Consider the following 18,599-nt stretch of genomic DNA (forward strand, 5'->3'; position numbering starts at 1 on the left):
TCACACAGCTAGGAAGTATTATGTGTCTGAGGCCTGATTTGAACTCAGGTCCTCCAGACTCCAGAGCCGGTGCTCTATCCACTGTCCATAGTTATGTTCATCTTTCCTCATCTGACATGGTTTGCAGACCATATTTGTCAGTGCCCTTCTTAAAACATAGCGCCTAGAATTGAGCGCCGTGTACCAGATTTGGCCTGACCAGAGCAAAAAGAAACTATCTCCTCTTTCAGTCTGGACACTGTACTTTTGTTCATTTTGCATTAGATTTTTTAAAAACAGCTGTATCACAGTGTTCTTGGTCACTGGAGGTCTTTGAGGAAGGCTAGATGCCCATTTGTTGGTTATGTTGTAGAATGCATTTGTATTTAAATATTGGTTGGACTAGAAAACCTCTCATGTCCTTTCCAAATCTAAGATTTCATGATTCTGAAATTAAGCTTGCAATCAACTGAAATAGCAAGGTCTTTTCACATTAACTTCTGCTAAGCCATGTTGGCCTATCCTTTTCTTGTACACCTCGTTGCTCAGCACATGCTGAATCCTGTCTCTATTATCGTACTAGCTATTCTTGTCAGTTATACATAATCTGTCAACTAGCTCAGTAGGTTTTCTACGACATTATTCCAAGTCACTGATTTAAAAATATTGACCAGGATAGGGCTAAGAACAGAGTCCTAGAGAACGCATGTAGCTATTATTCACTACTTTTTAGGAAGCTTCAGACTTAGTGCCCAACCTCAACTTTCTCCTCCTTCCTTGGTAATTCCATGGTGCCCCTTCTCTGCTGCTTCAACATTTTTTTGCACACCCACCATGTTGCTTCAGTCCTTCTTCCCATCCCAATCTAGGATCTACACAGGACACGGAGGTTGAGGGCATCATAAATGCCAGAAGCAGTGGGTGCTATGGAGGGACTCTACAAAGAAAAGTTTGAGTCAGCCATGGGAATGACCCTGGCAGATGGACTGTGGTCAAGGGGTACAAGAAAAGAAATTAAAAGAAGCCAAGGCAGAGCCAAGGATGGGGGATAGTGAAGGCACTCCAGTGCCTGAGGGAAACCTTCAAAGAGATGACTGTGAGTGGTTAGTCACCCCCTCCGCCTTCCCCTAGCCTGGAAGTCTGAGTTGTCCCAAGGAGTACTCAGTACTCTCTGGGTGGAAAAAGGAGTTCACCCCAACAACCTTCCTTGCCATTCTTCTGTTCCCTTCCCTTTCCTTTCTCTTCAAAGTGGTTTCCCTTGGGAATTTGCATCTGTTCCCTCTGTACTTGATTGCCAGCCTGTGGGCAAGTCAGTATTTGCATGTACACTTCCTCATCCTGTGGCTGGAGGTGGGGGACCAGACTTTAGAGCCCCTTCCTTTTCAGTGTGAGGGACCAGGCCTACTTCTGGAGTAGAGTCCTCTTGGCTTGGTAGTAGGGTTGGGGGTTGGGGACTGGAGAAAAAACCTTTGGGTCCTTAGGTCAGTGGTCACTGAAGCCTTGGCCTCTATATGAGCATTGAAAAGATTAAGTTCTTTTTCTGAAGACTGTCTGTCCTACCCTCCCCCTCCTACCTCATCATCCCTGCGGTTGGAAAATCTCTACCCCCCCCCAACCCCCAGGCTGAAGAAACCTCACTTCTCACTCTCTCCCCAGAGGGAGCTTTTTGCTTTTTCCATCACGTGTTTTCCTGTGGGGCTGGGCAGCCCTGGGGTTAACTGTTTCCTCTAGGGAACAGGTTGGTGGGGGGGGTGGAGTTGAGGAGATGTTGGGGAAAGGTTCCAGTTCTGCTTTCTGTCCTGACCTCTCCACCCTGAAGCACCCAATCTCTCCCTCTCTCCACTGTGATGGGATCTTGGGGTCCTCCACATTATCCCCTCAGTTCTCGGCTGTCCCCCGGGGCTATCTCCCAGGACTTTCTTCCTCATGTGACTTCCTGTCTTTCCTAATCTTTGTTTATTTGACAGAGATTACTATGAGTTTGGCATACAGAAAATGCTTAATAATAAACATTTGTTAAGTTGTTGAATCTACTATTTCTGCCTACAGCTTCACTGCTCCATCTTTCTTCACCTCATGTTACCCTGCTTCCCATCATCTTCCTATCTCAGCCTGAGGGTCCTCGTCTCTGTTTCCAGATCTGATGTTTCGTCTGTCTCTGAGTTTCTCCTTTGTCTCTCTTAGTCTTGCCCAGTCTCTGTCTTCTTAACGCTTTTCCTTTCTCTGGGTCTGTTTCCCCCTTTTCTGATCTCATTTCTCCCCCCAACTCTCTGCCGCCCTCGCTTATTCTGTCCCATCAGGTGGTACCACGGCCACATGTCTGGGGCCCAGGCTGAGACGCTGCTTCAGGCCAAGGGTGAACCCTGGACGTTTCTGGTCCGTGAGAGCCTGAGCCAACCTGGTCATTTTGTGCTGTCTGTACTCAGTGACCAGCCCAAGGCTGGACTGGGCTCCCCACTCAGGGTCACTCATATCAAAGTGATGTGTGAGGTGAGATGAACACAGTGAGTGGCAAGTAGGGGATAAGGGTTGGGAGCTGTGAAAAAGGAGGATGGTTGGGGACAGCTGCCACACAGCACAAGAGGTCCAGCCCCGGGGTGCCAGGTGGTCAGTCAGAGATCACCACCCTCTCATCTAGAAAGAGTACGAAGGGTGATGTCTCGAAAAACCAGCAGGAAAATGCTGCATCTTACCCCCAGGGTGTTGCCACCCTGGTTAAAGGGGAAATGGGGTGGTGGGGGGTTAGAGTTTCAGGATTAGTACTGGGGGTCAGGTGAAGAGGAGGAGATCAAGGAGAAGGCTTGCCCTTGTTTAGGCTGAGCTTGGAGAGATCTTGGGACTTCTCTCTCTTTTCCTCTCACTTCCCATTGTCACACCTCTCACTTTGGTGTCTCAGGCTAGCCGTTACACTGTGGGTGGCTCTGAGACCTTTGACAGCCTCACTGACCTGGTGGAACATTTCAAGAAAACAGGAATTGAGGAGGCCTCAGGTGCCTTTGTCTACCTGCGACAGGTGAGCAGAGGGCTCTCCCCTGGGTCTGTTCCTTCCCCCCCTCCCATTCTTGCCTCATGCCTCTGAATTCCCTGACTCATACTCATTCTCCTTCCCTCTCTCCAATTATCTCCTGACATCTCCCCAGCCATATTATGCCACAAGAGTGAATGCAGCTGACATAGAAAACCGGGTCTTGGAATTGAACAAGAAACAGCAGTCAGAGGAAACATCCAAAGCTGGATTCTGGGAGGAGTTTGAGGTGAGTATCCCAGAAAGGGTGGGTCAACAGAGTAGCACCAAGGCATTGTTGTGCCCTAGACAAGGCTGGAAAATTCTGTGCCCTGTGAGTCACTGTCTGTGGAGTGTTCATTGCAAAATTCGACAAAATTCATTAAGTACTTCTTGTTTGCATATCATGCCTTTTTACTGTGGGTATTCCCAAGGCTCTGTCTCGAGCCTTCTTCTTTTCTTTCTCTATACTTTCTCTCAGTGACCTCACCAACTCACATGAATTTAATGATCATCTCTGTGCTGATGACTCCTAGATCTATATAACTAGCCGTAGACTTTCGCCTTAGCTCCAGTCCTATGTTACCAACTGCCTATTAGACATGTTAAAGTGGATGTCATGGTGGCATCTGAAACTCATATGTCCAAAATAGAATTCTTTAGCTTTTCCCCCAAACACTCCCATCTTCCAAATTTTCCTGTTACTGTTGAGGGCACCTCCATTCTTCCAGTCACCCAGGTTTGTAACTGCAGTGTCACCAATAGTCAATAGTCAGTAAAAATTTATTAAGCACCTATTATGTACCAGGCACTCTGCTAAGCATTGACCATACAAAGAAAGACAAAAAAAAACTAACCCCTGCCCCCAGGAGCTCACAATCTAATGGGGGAGATGACAGGCCAACAGATATTTATAAATAAGCAATAGATTCAGAATAAATTGAAAATATGACAAAGGGAAGGGACTAGAATTAAGGGAGATCAGGAAAGGTTTTCTAGAAGGTGGTATGGCAACTAGGATTTGAATGAAACTAGAGAAACCAGGACGTAGAGTACCTGGAGGAGGGACCGTGGGGTGTAATGTGTAAGAAGATTGGAAAGGTGAGAGAAGATGACTTGCTCTCTTCTTCATTTCACATATACAATCAATTGTTTCTACCTCCACATTTCTTCCTTTTTTAAAATTTTTTTTATTAATTTATTTTAGTTTTCAACTTTCACTTCCATAAGTTTTTGAGTTTTAAATTTTCTCCCCCCTTCCTTAGATGGCATGCAATCTGATATAGGCTATACACATGCATTCCTATTAAATATATTTTCACATTAGTCATGTCGTAAAGAAGAATTAGAACCAGAAGTACCTCCATATTTCTTGCATCTTTTTCTTCTATCTAACTCACATAACCACCACCCTACTTAATAACAGTAGCTAACATTTACAAAGCATTTTAAGGTTTGCAAAGTACTTTTCATATATTAACTCATTTGGTGCTCAAAAACAACCCTGTGAGGTATGTACCATTATGATCCGCTTTAGATAGATAGATAAGGAAACTCAGACTGACCTTTGTCCAGGGTCACATAGCTAGTGTCTTAGTCTTAGGTCTTCTTGATTCCAAATCCAGCTATCCAGTCACTGTGACACCTGGTTCAGGTCTTAATCACCCTTCACCTAGACTATTTCAATAGTCTCCTAATTGGTTTCCCTGCTCCAATCCATCCTCCACACAGCTGCCAAAGTGGTTTTCCTAAAGCACAGGTGTGATAAAGTCATTTTCCCACTTCATAAATTCTGATACTTGTAGGAACAAAATTAACTCCTTGGTTTGGCATTTGAAGCCCTTCACAGCCTGACTTTAACCTACCTTTCCATCTTTGTTGTACATTACTCCCAGGGGTGTCCTGGAGCCAGCTCCTACCACTGGTTCCGAGAGCTGATTGTTAAATTTTCAGCATGAGTATTGCTACAAATCAAGGCTTGCTTTATTGCTTTGTTGATTGTTTAGTCTTAAAAAAAAAGGCAACGGAGAAAATGTTTGTACTGCGGATTAGACATAAATATGTGTAGTGTATACAAGTTTTTTTTCTTCCCCCAGAGGGCCAGTTGTTAAATGTTTACCAGAGCACCCGTCAGCTCCCCTTCATTCACCTTACAGTTCAGCCACACTGGCCCATTTGGTGACCTTCATACACACCATATACCATCACCTGCCTGCATCCCTTCATACTGGCTTCTATGCCAGTATGAGTAGATAAAAGAATAAATATTTAAGTCCCTACTGTATGCCAGAGAAGAGGCATTGTGATGTTGTGACAAACATCTGGCCTTTGAGTGTGGAAGACCTTCCATGTCTTAGAACCTCAGTTTCCTTCAAGGCTCAGATCAAGGGTCACCTTCTACACACAATGTAGCATCATGGATGGGACCTCCAAGGCCAACTAGTTCAACCCCATCACTTTACAGATGAGGAAACTGAAACCAAGAGAAGATTAAGTTACCCAAAGTTATCAATGAAGCCTTTCCTGATTTCTGAACCCCATCTTGAGCTCCTAGTATCTTCGTCTCCTCATGCTTATTTTTATCTACCTATAAAATATATTTTTTATATCTACCTATAAAAAGATTTATGTCTTTTCTTCCCCAGCTTGATGGTAAGCTCCTCTAGGGCAGGGACAAGTCCCCTTTCTTCTTTGTATCCCTAGGCCCAGCACAGCACCAGCCACATCAGCACATGGTGGTCACTTGATCTTTAGGCCCTTTTAAAAGACAAAACAAAACAAAACACCCAAACACCTAACACAATCCCCTGAAGGAGCTTACATTCTATTAAACATAATTGAAATGGGAGAAAGCATTAAAATTGGAAGGATTGAGGCTGAGAGCTCAGCCTAAAAGGAAGATAGGGTGTGTTTGGGAAGTAACACATAGTCTCTTTCACCTGGAATTTAGATCCCATGAAGGGTGTAGCATGAAATAAGGTAGGAAAGGTAGCAGATTGGGGAAAAGCTCAAATGCCTAAGGGCAATGGGGAGCCATTGAGTGTTTTTTGAGCAGTTACTGATAGAGTTAGATCTGGGCTTTAGGAGGATTCTTTTGACATGTTTATAGTTTAAAGACCATCTTCCCCCATGTCCCACCTTGCCCCTGTCCCTATCTTATGCTTTTTGACCTTACCTGTGATTTTACTGTGTAAGGAATTTCTGGTGAGGAATTCCCTCATCTAATATTGATCTAGGTAGTGCAGTGGATAGAGTGATAGGCCTGGAGTTCATATTTAGCCTCAGACACTTACCAGTTATGTGACCCAGGGCAAGTCACTTAACTTTGCCTCATTTTCCTTATCTGCAAAATGAACTGGCAAACCACTCCAGTATCTTTGCCAAGAAAACCCCAAATGAGGTCATAAAGAGCTGGACATGATTGAAAAATGGCTGAAGAACAACAAAAAATATTGATCAGCTAGCAATTGGAAATTTATAGTCTTTAGCCTGAGCACTGAGCACTCAAGTGATTTCTCTGGGTCACCTAGCTGGTATGTATCTGAGGTAGGACCTGAATCCAGGTCTTCCAGACTCAAAGGCCAGATCTTTGTCACAACATTGCAGTGCCTCTTTTCTGGCATATAGTAGGGATTTAAATATTTATTCTTTTATCTAGTCATTCATTCATACCATGTCCTAGGCAGCTAGTCCATTAAACTTAGTGTCTTCATGCAGGCTTTTGTTGTCTCAGGCTCTTGGCTTAGACCCCCATTCAGGGGTTGTCTGTCTTTTGTCTTTCTTTTTTCCTTTTTCTCGTTGTGTTTCTCTCTTCATTTCTCTATAGTTTGGATTGTCTCAATGTCTGTCTTTCTGGCCCAGTTTCCTTGTCCCGCCCTTCCTTCTGCCCCACTGACTAAAGCCCTTTCTCTCTTCATCTTCTAGGGTCTTCAGAAGCAGGAGGTTAAAAATTTGTATGATCGGCATGAGGGGCAGAGACCTGAGAATAAGAGCAAGAACCGATACAAGAACATTCTCCCTTGTGAGAGCCCACCTCTCCCGTGGAACCTTTAGCTCTCTCTTCACCCTTCAAGCCTCCAGCCCTACCATTCATTCCCCATTAGGCCTATACTTCTTCCTTCTCCCACTGGGTCTCAAGGCCCCTCTCCTAGGTCTCCAAGTCTCCTCTGTGGGGCCCTTGCTTCTTTTTTCTGCCACTGACTAGATAAAATCTGAGTGGGGAAGTAGAGAGGGGGATTTAGGGCTACCCGATACTTATAGCCCAATTCCTATGATCCAATTAACTCCTTTTCACATCTCACTTCCTCACAATATGTCTTCTCCTATAGTTGATCACACCAGGGTAATCCTGCAAGGTCGAGACAGCAACATCCCAGGGTCTGATTACATCAACGCCAATTATGTCAAGGTCAGTGGTAGCTCCTGGTCTAGATGAAGTCTGGGGATATAGAGGGAGGAGGAGGAGGTATGAGGTATGGATCTTTATCATCAGGGTACTCATGGATTGATGGAGGAGAGACAGCATATACAGACATGACACAGATTTGAGACTGGGACAAACAAAAATGCTGATGAAGATGTGGCCATGGTGGTCAGATTCATGGGTTTGGGGATGGGGTGAGTGAGGCTAGAGTGATGGGATTCTATGTCTCTGGAGATGTGTCAGTCCATAAGCATTTATAAAGCACTTACTAGATGCAAGGCACCGTGCTACGGGCTGGGGATACAAAGAGAGGCAAAAGGCAGTCCCCAATCTAATGGACTAATCAGTTTGTCTGTCCTTGATCTCAGAACCAGCTGGTGAGTGCGGATGAAAATGCCAAGATCTACATCGCCAGCCAAGGCTGTTTGGATGCCACAGTTAATGACTTCTGGCAGATGGTGTGGCAGGAAAACTCCCAAGTTATTGTCATGACTACCCGGGAGGTGGAGAAGGGTCGGGTATGGCACGTTCCATTTGGTCCGAAATGGTCCGCTTCCCTTCTTATACTCCTTCCCTCTTCTCCCTTCTTCTCAGCTCTCTTCTCTCACTCCCTGACCTCTTCTCTCCTCTCAATCTCACCTCTCCTCTCAACCTTAGGTCTGACTACTTCCCAACTGGTGTCTAAAATGAGAGACCTCAGACCTAGAAGGCATCATAAAAAATTATCTAAAACCAGGTAGTTGCCAGCTGAAATTAAGCAGCTACTCCAAATTAAGTTTTTATGGGTCTGTAAAACTTTTACTACCCCAAATCCTGATTTCATAAAACCTATTGACTTAAAAAAATGGACCTCTCATTTTTCTCTTTTTTTTCCTCCTTCTTTTTCACTGTATTCTCTTCTGCCATGCTTGTCTGCAAATCTACCCCCTTGCTCCTGTATCTAATATCCGAACTCCTGAGAAATGCAGTGTTGTGGAGAACAGATTGGTTATTATTTGAGAGATAAAGCCTTTATGCATTTTTATTACCCTTTATTACCAAAATATAACTATGTAACTGGTTCCTAGAAGACGTAAAATGTAGAAATGCCCTTTGGAGCAAGAGTCAAAGTAAGCATAAGAATCTAGCCTTAGGAATCATTTTGCTAGCTAAATGCTTCATCTGAATCTGTTCCTTAATACTGTCTTTTATATTGCAATAGAACTGCTGGTCAGTGGCCTTTCCAGGGTATCTCTTCTGCCTGGTACTTCTTTCCCTGCTCCATCAGGGTGGAGAATTTAGGAAGCATACAGATCCCAAATATAATTTGATTTGGTCTGGTTTGGGAAACACTGACCTAGTCTAGCGCTCTCATTTTACAGATGAAGATATTGAAGCCCATTGATGCCCAAGTTCATTAGTAGAAGAATCAGGGTGAGAAGTTGGGTCTCTTGTGTCTGAAATGGGATGGTTTATGCCAGTTAGGGTGGGAGCTTAACTCCCTTTCACTCCTCCTTACTTCCTCACAATACGTCTGCCCCTATAGTTGATCTTACCCGGGTGATCTTGCAACAGTGAGACAGCGACATCCCAGGTCTGATTAATAGGAAGCAAAATAGTTTCACAATCTTCCAGTCTCCTCTTAGTAGACCATAATACTCTTGAGGAGAAGGACTGTGCCATTTTTTGTATTTTCCACAGCACCTAGAATCATAAAATATTTAGACCTGAAAGAGACCTTGAAAATAATACAATCTCAACTTTCGTCTTGAGCTTGACTTCAGGATATCACTCCTTACATGGCACCAGGCTGCTCCACGGCCTTTCATGTAGTAGTAATAGATAAAAGTTTAGTTAGTTCTATTGAATCCTTCTCCATCCATCTCTTCTCCCTTCTCTTATTTCTTCTCTGTTTTATTTCACTGCCATTTTTTCCTCTCTCCCCTCCCAGAACAAGTGTGTCCCTTACTGGCCTGAAGTTGGGACGCAACGGTCATACGGCCTATACTCTGTTTTCAATTGCAAGGAACACGACACCCCTGAGTATAAGGTCCGGAGCCTGCAGGTCTCCCCACTGGACAATGTAAGTTACCTCAGCACAGGGTCTCTCTGTCTGCATAGTCGGGGAGGGGGACTTGCCCAACCCCTGGGGGTCCTTACCAAGAGGGAGAGGGGAGGAAAAAAATCGTGGCATCGTTGTGGATGGTGAGAGCAAGTGGAGTGGGTGCCAATACTCCGATGCCCTGCCCCAGGGAGACTTGGTGAGGAAGATTTGGCACTACCAGTACCTGAGCTGGCCTGACCATGGGGTGCCCAGTGAACCCGGAGGCGTCCTCAGCTTCCTGGACCAGATCAACCAGCAACAGGAGAGGCTGCCCCATGCAGGGCCTATCATAGTACACTGCAGGTGAGATGTGATGAGACTGCCCTGTGCCTCCTCAAATTGTACCCCTTCCTCTTCCCACCCACCCCCCGTATCTGTAGGTACTGAGAAAATAAGGTGAGGGGGGAGGACCAGGAGGAAAAGCAAAAGAATTTTGAGGGATCAGGAAAGGAGATTAGGAGGAAGTGCTTAAGCTGGTCTTTGAGGGAAACAGGGATTCTACAAGGCAGAGGTTTAGGAATATGTTCCAGGCGTGGGGGACTTTCACTGCAATGGCACAGAGTTAGGAAATGGAGGCGCAGCAAGAAAACCAGTTTTTCTGGAGTGGTGGAATTGATTTTTTTTTTTTTTTTGGTGTGAGGCAATGGAGGTTAAGTGACTTGCCCAGGGTCACACAGTAGAGTAGTGGAATTGTGAAGAGGAGTTCTATCTAGTACAGTAGGAAGGGTAGTTTGGAGCCAGTTGTGAAGTGCTGTCAAAGCCAAACAGAGGAGTTTGTATTTGATCCCAGAGCCGAGGTTCTTGCCCTTTCCTGTGTCATGGACCCCTTCAGCAGTCTGCTGAGGCCTGTAGACCCTTTCTCAGAATAAGATTTGGAGGAGAAAAAAATCATGATCGAAAAAAATGCTAAGCTTCAGTTAGAGGTTAAGAAAAACAAATATGGAAGTTTTTTCTAATCCAAGTTCATAGATCTATCCACAGACTCTACAAATTCAGAACTCCAGTCCTGGGGTTTTTTGGGGGGTTTTATGGCCTTCTGGCTATAGGGAACTTGACAAAGAAACTCCCTCTACCAGTTCAAGCCAGCAGCTGCCTTGCTATCCATAGTCTTAGAGAGTTGCCCAGAACACTGAGATCTGTGTGACTTAATGTTTTTTTTTTAATTTCATTGTGAACTTAAAGATCATCAATAAATACAGCTATTTCCATATACAAATGATAACCAAAAAAAAAAAAAAAAGATTCTATATAAAGGTGGGGAGGTCAGTAACCTCTCTAGGGTCACACAACCTGTATGGGTCAGAGCCAGGACTCAAATTCAGGTTCAGAGACCACAACCCCACAACCCCATGCGGACTCTTGATCTTAGACGTAATAGCTGTAAAATGATGAGGTCATACTGGATGATGTCTAGGAGTCATTCTGGTGCTAAATCTTATGACCCTGAGCTTGGGGATCCTCTTGATTAAACCCTAATCCTCTCTGAGAGAAACCCTCCCTTTTTCTGAAGCACATTCCCTTGGAGGGCTCCTGCCTGACCCCAGCTCTCTTCATCCTTTTCTCCAAAGTTTCAAGGGCTATAGGTTTATACTACTGCCTTTTCTGAATTTCTGTTAAAGCCCTGGGACTTGCTTTGTCTGCTAACAGTAACCTAGGTCTTCCCAATCTGGACTATGCAGGGAAAAGGTAGAAGTGTTCCCCACAAGAGCCAAATTATCATTGACCCTAGTTACTTACTATTGGGAATGTAAGATGGAAGACTGAAAAGGGCCTCAGAGGTCATTAGGTTTAGATTTAGAGCTCAAAGGGAGCTTAGAGGCTATTGGGTCAAGCCCTCTTGTTCATTTTTAACAGACAAGGAAACTGAATCTCAGAAAAGTTAAGTGACTTGCCCAAGGTCACCCAGGCAGTAAGTAACAGAACCAGGATTTGAACCCAGGTCCTTCCACTCTCTATCCAGTCCACTTTTTACTGTGGCTCAGTGTGAGATGTGGGTTGACAGACTTCCCTAGGAGCCCTCCTGGTGACTGTTCTCATTCTTGATCAGATGTTGTTCTGGGCTGAACCAAAATTGGGCAACAGTGGGGTTCTCCAGCTATCCCTGGGCTTAGGGCCTGAAAGGGAGATGTTAATAGGAACAAAAAAAAAATCAGCCTCAGACTGAGAATCAGGAGTACCTAGGTTGTAGTTCCAGCTCCGGCGCTTACTAACTGAAGCAAATCACAGCACGTCTCTGCCAGTAGAGTGTAAAATCCTTGAGGGCAAGGAATTTTTTTTTTGTTTCTATTTTTGTTCTTGTATCTTCTGTACTTTGCACGTGGTGGGCATTTAATAAGTGGTTGTGGAATTGAACTGGGCCCCAGTATTCTGCATTGTAAAATGAGAGATTTGGATGTCTTGAGATGTTACCGAGAAATCCAGCTTGAGGTCTAGCTAGAGCTGGGCAGGAGGTGAGGAAGAACTGGAATGTATTTTGTCTAAGCTCCTTTTGTCAGTGATGAACCCCATGTTGCGCCCCAGACTGTGAGGGTTATGTGATTTCTCTGCTTTCACTTCCTAAGAGAAGTGGAGGTGGGGGTGGGGGTGGAGGGATGATGGCCATAGGAAGAAAGGGGGAGGGGAACAGCAGAACTGGTGGCATAGGACTGAAATTTGTATGTGGACACCACAGACCTGGCCCCAGCCCTCATCACTGAATGTATCCTTGGGCACCCTCTGGGCAGGGGGAGAAAGCAGCCTACCCAGAAGCCACCATTCCTGACAGCTCCCTGGACCAAACTTCTCAAAATCCCCACAGCCTTTATTTAGACGTTACAGGAAGGAAGTGGGTGAAGTTATTTTTGACAAGACAGGTTTGAAATTAGACAGTGTGACTCAGGCCACTTAGCTTGACAAACCTAGTATGATGGGGGCAGGGACCAGGAGCCTGCACACTTGGGTTCTGATGTTCCTGGGGAAGGATATCTTCCCCAAAGTTAGATTGGAGGAATGGTGTTGAGTAGGGATGGCCCATCTTTGCTCACTGCCTCTTCCCCAGAACTCAGTAAAGAGGGCCCAACTTCTGGGTGCCCAATCCTGCCTTCTATCCCATTGTCCCATACTGCCGCAAAGAGCAGCCTTTTCATTGAGGGTTTGGGGATAGAAGGGAAAATGAGATTTTCATAAGGAGAAATTCCTAAAGGAAGAACAGAAAGACAATAGGGCCAGTCTATAGAGAGGAAAGGGCCATGGAACTCTGGGGTGAACTCTAGGCAGGGTGGAGGGCTGGTGATGAGATCTTGGGAAGGGGAAAGTATTTCAGAGCACTAAGGCTAGGGAAGTTCTGAATGCCAAGAGGGAAAATGTTGGAGCTGAAGTGGGATGCCTGGGCTGGGATCAGAGCAGCTTCTGCACAGACTGGAAAGGAGAGGCTAGGTAGGGGTGAAGGAGCTAGGGGAAAATGGGGTGTGGACTCAGTTTCTTTCTCTGTTAAAACAAGTGCATCTTTAAATTAAAGAGAACCAGTGTGCTTAAGTGGACAGACTGGACTGGAATCAGGAAGAATTGTTACAGGCTGCATGACTCTGAATGCTTCTCTGAACTTCTCTTGGGTTTCTCCATAACTCAAATGAGCATTATAGGTGCAATCCTGTCCTCCCAGGGCTCTTGTGAGACTTCAGTTAGGTAATATAATGGCATTTGTAAATTTTTTAAAGTGATTCTTTTGGTTCTCCTTATTAATGAAACAAGTGTGTTGAGCACCTGTGGTGCCAGGCTTTAGAGGAAGTACGAAGTTGAGATAAATTTATGAGTGGGGGCAGCTAGGTGGTAAAGTGGATAGAGCACCAGGCCTAGAGTCAGAAGGACCTGAGTTCCAATCCAGCCTCAGACACTTACTAGCAGTGTGACCCTGGAGAAGTCGCTTAGCTCTGTTTGTCTCAGTTTCTTCAACTGTAAAATGAGTTGGAGAAAGAAATGGCAAACCACTCCAGTATCTTTGCCAAGAAAACCCCAAATGAAGTCACAAAGAGTCAGACACGACTGAAAAACATCGGTATAAGATAGAGACACAGATTACATGATACACAGTATTAAGTGATAAATATTATAAAACAAAATTTTGAGTTGTGAAATCCAAGTAGTGTGTGAGGTCTTCAGTTTAGTTAAAACTTCATGGGGGAAGTAACATTTGAAATAGGTTCTAAAGGACTGACATTGGCCCTTCTGTGAATACATGAACACACACACACACACACACACACACACACACACACACACACACACACGGCTGTTCCATAAACAAGACAGTCCATCCCCCGGCTCAGGGCATTTTCTCTGGCCATCCCCCATGCTCCTGGAATGCTCTCCCTCTCCTCCTCTGGCTGTTGACTTTTCTGGCTTCCTTTAAGTCCCAACTATAATCCCATCTCCTACAGGAAGCTCCCCCCATTCCCTCTTAATTCCAGTGCCTTCCCTCTGTTAATTATTTCCTCTTTATCCTGTAATAGCTTGTCTGTACATATTTGTTTGCATGTTGTCTGCCCCATTAGATTGTAAGCTTCTCAAGGGCAGGGACTGTCTTTTGTCTCTTTTTGTATCTCCAGCACTTAGCACAGTGCCTGGAATGTAGCAGGCATAGTTGGTGCTTGATAAATGTTTATTGATTGATTGATTGATAGCTCACCAGGAGGAGGAAGGACATTCCAGGCCCAGGGAAGGGCATGAACAAAGAACTTGGGGGGTGGGATGGCATTGTGTAGTGGCTAGAGCAGTAATTTCACAGTCAGGAAGACCTGGGTTCACATCCTTCTTTTGCCCTATACCATCTGTGGGTAAGTCCCGTCACCAAGTGTTCCCGGGAAGCTTTTTAAGACTTTAAGTCAAGGGGCAGCTAGGTGGCGCAGTGGATAGAGCACCAGGCCTGGATTCAAGAGGACCTGAGTTCAAATGTAACGTCAGATACTTACTAGCTGTGTGACCCTGGGCAAGTTACTTAACCCCAATCGCTTCCCCACCCCCTCAGAAAAACACTTTAAGTTATAGAGCAGGTATTCACCTGCATTGGTAGTGGGAGTTTCCTCAGTAGGAAGTCCCCCGTAGTAATAAAATGAAATCACAAGTCTGGTGTAAATTGAAGATGACTTGGTGACTTCTAAGGTTTCTTCAAATCCCAATATTTTTCTTTTTTAAAATGAAATCAGGCTGCAGGTCTCACTAAAATCAGGCTTCACTGAAATCAGTAGGAAGTAAGAAGAAAGAAATCTAAGAATTAGACGATCAATGCTGATCCTCCGCCTTAGATTGTACCTGGACAGTGAGAGACAATCGTAAAGGGGCTGAGAGACTGAGATCAGATGAAAACAGGGGAGAGGACCACCTTCAGAGGACTTGGGGAAGTAGGGAGGAGGTTTTGTTAGAAGCACAGCCACAAACCTAGCTCCTACCTTTTCAACCCTTCACAGTGGCTGCCATCTCTCTGTTCCTCAAACCTCCCTTCTTTTCCTATTCAGCATCACTGGGCAGCCGGGACCACCACTGCCCTCCCCTAAAGTCACTGACTTCCCCCACTTTCCCCCTTCTCCCTAGTGCTGGCATTGGACGAACTGGGACCATCATTGTTATCGACATGATCATGGAGGCCATTTCCACGAAAGGTAAGGGGTGGGAAGAAGGAGGCAGGACAAGGGATAACATGGTTTTCCTTTTCAACACCCCCCTCAGCCCTAGTTGAATCTAAAGTGCCCCAATGTACGGATAGTGCCTTTCTGTGATGAGAAGACAAAATCCTGTGGGCCTGGGTTATACTAACAGGAAGGGAGGCTGTCCAGGGCCCTGATCAATGATCTTTCCACATCCCAGGTCTGGACTGTGACATTGACATCCAGAAAACCATCCAGATGGTTCGGGCCCAGCGTTCAGGGATGGTACAGACAGAGGCCCAGTATAAGTTCATCTACATGGCTATTGCACAATTCATTGAGACCACCAAGAGGAAACTAGATGTCTTGCAGGTAGGAACTGGGTGGCGGGACAGTGGGCCAAGGCAGGAGCTGGCTAGTTTGGGAGTGGAGGAAAGGGCTAAACTTGGCCTGGTCATGACACCCATTCTCCCTATCCCCTCCCCCAGTCTCAAAAAGGCCAGGTGGAGTCAGAGTACGGGAACATTGGGTACCCTCCAGCCATGAGGAATGCCCATGCCAAGGCCTCCCGGACCTCCTCAAAGTGAGTGACCCTCCTTCCCTCTAACCATGACCTTTCAGGGCCTCTATACACCAACCCAACTTCCTATTTTCCACGGACTGAGGTTAAACATTGTCTAAGGGAAGAAGGGTAGACGTAGATCACATAATTTAAAAAAAAAATTTATTGTTATTGATATCTTTATTTCTGAATATTGCCCTTCCCCATACAAAGGATCATCCCTTATTTTAAAAAAAAATGTGAAAGATTAAAAAAGAATTGAGGGGGGACGATAGGGAGGGGTGCAGGTGGGGGAGGAGGGAGAAGCAGTGGAGCAAAAACAACCAATATATCAGTCGTGTCTGGCATATCCCATATCCCACCCCACCCCGCACCCTCCTCCTCTGCAAAGAAGGGAAGAAAGTACATTTTTTCAACTTTTGTCCAGGACCAACCTTGGCCAATATCATTTTACACAGCATTCGGTTTCATTCCCCCCACCCCCACTCCTTAAAAAAAAATTCTTTCCCTTTACGTTGTTGCAATCACTTAGTCACCTAATTTTTTTTTTTAACTGGAAAGGGGCCCTAGAGATGACTTAAGCCAACCCCCTCATTTTTACAGATTATGAAACGGGTTCTGAGAGCTTGAGTAAGTAAGTAAGACTAGTAGGTGTCAAGCTGGGACCTGAGGGCTTTTGGAGTCATTGCTTCCAAATTTTTCTAGTCCCCTGCCTGAGTTCTGTTAGGGCTGGCTGGGAGGAACTCTCCCTTCCTGGTCCGTACTTCTCTCCCTGCCTCCCCCACAACACGCATTGAACGGACGATTACAGGTGGAAATGATGGGGCTAAAGTCCAGAGTGGTTTCCAGGCTTGTAGGAGAGGCAGCAGGGTCGGCCCCGGTCCTCCAGGGACTGAACCTGCAGCACGCTTCCCAGGACACCAGGCTGGGTCTTGTCCCTCTCTGCAGTCCCAAGCCAGTCCTCCACCCTCTCTTCTTCCTATTCCTCTCCCTGCCTTCCCCCCATGACTGTCTGCTCACCCCTGTGCTGCTGCAGACCCCGGGAGGATATGTATGAGAACCTGCAGGGCAAGACTAAGAAGGAGGAAAAGATGAAGAAACAGCGGTCAGCTGAAAAGGAGAAGAGCAAAGGTTCTGTGAAGAAGAAATGACCGCATAGAGATTCTATGGTAATTCTTCCCACAATGCCCCTCTGCGGTCACCACCATCAGCCACCTGTGTGCTCTCCATTCTGTGGGACTGCCCTTCCACTCCCACCCCAACCCCGTCCGCTGGCCCCTGTATTCTCAAATAAATTCCCCCAGTCTCACAACTTCCTCTACCCCTACACACGCCTTTCCCCTGCCAGCAACTTCCCTGAGGCTTGCAGTCTTCCCTTCTGACTGGGCCTCCCTCACTCCCACCTTGCCTTCTCTCTCTGCAGCCTGATCCCAAACACCAGAAGACATCTACTTCCAGTGACTTACGACACAACCTCTTCTCCCCCTCCTCCCATTCCGGTATTTATTCCTTGGCCTCCCCCCTCCCTCCCTTTCAATCAGCCCTTTTCTAATTTAATAGCTTTACCTCCACCCCCTTTGCCTACACTGGCCATTGTACATAGCCCATGGAAGCTGAGGGGACCCCAGCTATTCCCCATCCTTGTAAATAAAGCCCCCCATAATTTGGTCTGTGTGTTCTTGTGGGGCGTGTGTAGAAGGGAGGTAGTGGAAAGGGGGTGGCAATGGGGGTGGGGAAATCTCTTTGTAATTAGACGTCAAGTAAGGGTGAGAGATAGAAACTGAGACTGAGAAACAGAAAGAGACTTAGACCAGAAATGAAAGGCAGGACTGATCAAAGACAGGGATGGCTGGACTCAAATAGTAACTTTAATGATCATTGTCAGCTTGTCAGATGCCTCTAGCGGAGTTCCCAGAGATCTGCACTTGCCCTGTACTCTTAATATTTTTATCAGTAAATAACTTGCGAAAAAACATAGGTGACGTCTACTCACTTTACAAATGACAAAAATTGGGGAGGGATAGTTAACATACATGTTCTAATGACTGGAATATTTTTTAAGAGGCAATCAGGGTTAGGTGACTTGCCCAGAGTCGCATAGCTAATCAGCATCTAAGGCTGAATTTGACTTCAGGCCCTTCTGACTCCAAGGCTGATGTTCTATCCACTGTGTCACCTAGCTGTCCCCAGCTAAATCTAATAAGATGACATTCAATAAGGATAAATGTAAAAGCTTAATCAACAAGAATTTATTAACTGCCAACTGTGTGCCTAGGACTGTGCCTTTAAGCTCTGGGGATACAAAGGCAAAAAAAACCCCAAAAAACCCAGCCCAAGCCTGAAACAGTTCTTACCCTCAGTGAGCAAGAGAAGCCAAGGACATATACACAAGGAATACTAGGTAACATTAGAGAGGAAGGCACTGGGGATGAGGGCAGGGAGAGCAGAAAAGGCCTTAGGGAGAAGGCAACTCTTGACACAGGCTTAAAGAAAATTAGGTTGCCAGGAGGTGGAGATGAGAAGGAAGAACATCCCAGACATGAGGGACAAAGATGGCAGATGGAAATATGAAAATATGTTTAATAGGAATGCCTATATCAGATTGTGCGCCATCTTGGGGAGGGAGGGAGAGAAAAATTTAAAACTCAAAAGCTTATAGAAGTGATTGCTGATAATTCAAAATAAATAAATTAAAAAAAAAAAAGATGGCAGATGGAACCTTGGGTGAGAGGAGCAGCCAGGAGGCTATTACATCTGGATAGGAGAGAGAGTAGAGTATAAAATGGTAGGAAAGGTAGGAAGGGGCCTGGTCACAAACAACTTAAAAAGGCCAAATTTAATATTTGATCTTGGAGATGATAATAATCCACTTTAGTTTATTGAGGGAGGGGGTGACATGGTCAGATATGCACTTTGGACAAATCGCTTTG

General features: G+C 45.4%; 1 protein-coding gene across 1 annotated transcript; it reads left to right on the top strand.

Annotated features, from left to right (window-relative positions):
* The first annotated feature begins 635 nt into the window (after positions 1 to 635).
* PTPN6 (protein tyrosine phosphatase, non-receptor type 6) lies at positions 636 to 17,337 on the top strand. The gene is made up of 13 exons (XM_027843300.1): positions 636 to 2,469; positions 2,876 to 2,992; positions 3,120 to 3,233; positions 6,908 to 7,004; positions 7,312 to 7,391; positions 7,775 to 7,924; positions 9,337 to 9,468; positions 9,638 to 9,792; positions 15,055 to 15,122; positions 15,328 to 15,479; positions 15,596 to 15,690; positions 16,706 to 16,838; positions 17,093 to 17,337. The coding sequence occupies exons 1-12, from the start codon at positions 2,296 to 2,298 to the stop codon at positions 16,818 to 16,820; spliced, it is 1,449 nt and encodes a 482-aa protein (XP_027699101.1). The 5' UTR covers positions 636 to 2,295; the 3' UTR covers positions 16,821 to 16,838; positions 17,093 to 17,337.
* The last annotated feature ends 1,262 nt before the right edge of the window (positions 17,338 to 18,599 follow it).

Source organism: Vombatus ursinus, unplaced genomic scaffold (genome assembly GCF_900497805.2).
Source record: "Vombatus ursinus unplaced genomic scaffold, bare-nosed wombat genome assembly UNPS02014906.1, whole genome shotgun sequence".
NCBI lineage: Eukaryota > Metazoa > Chordata > Mammalia > Diprotodontia > Vombatidae > Vombatus > Vombatus ursinus.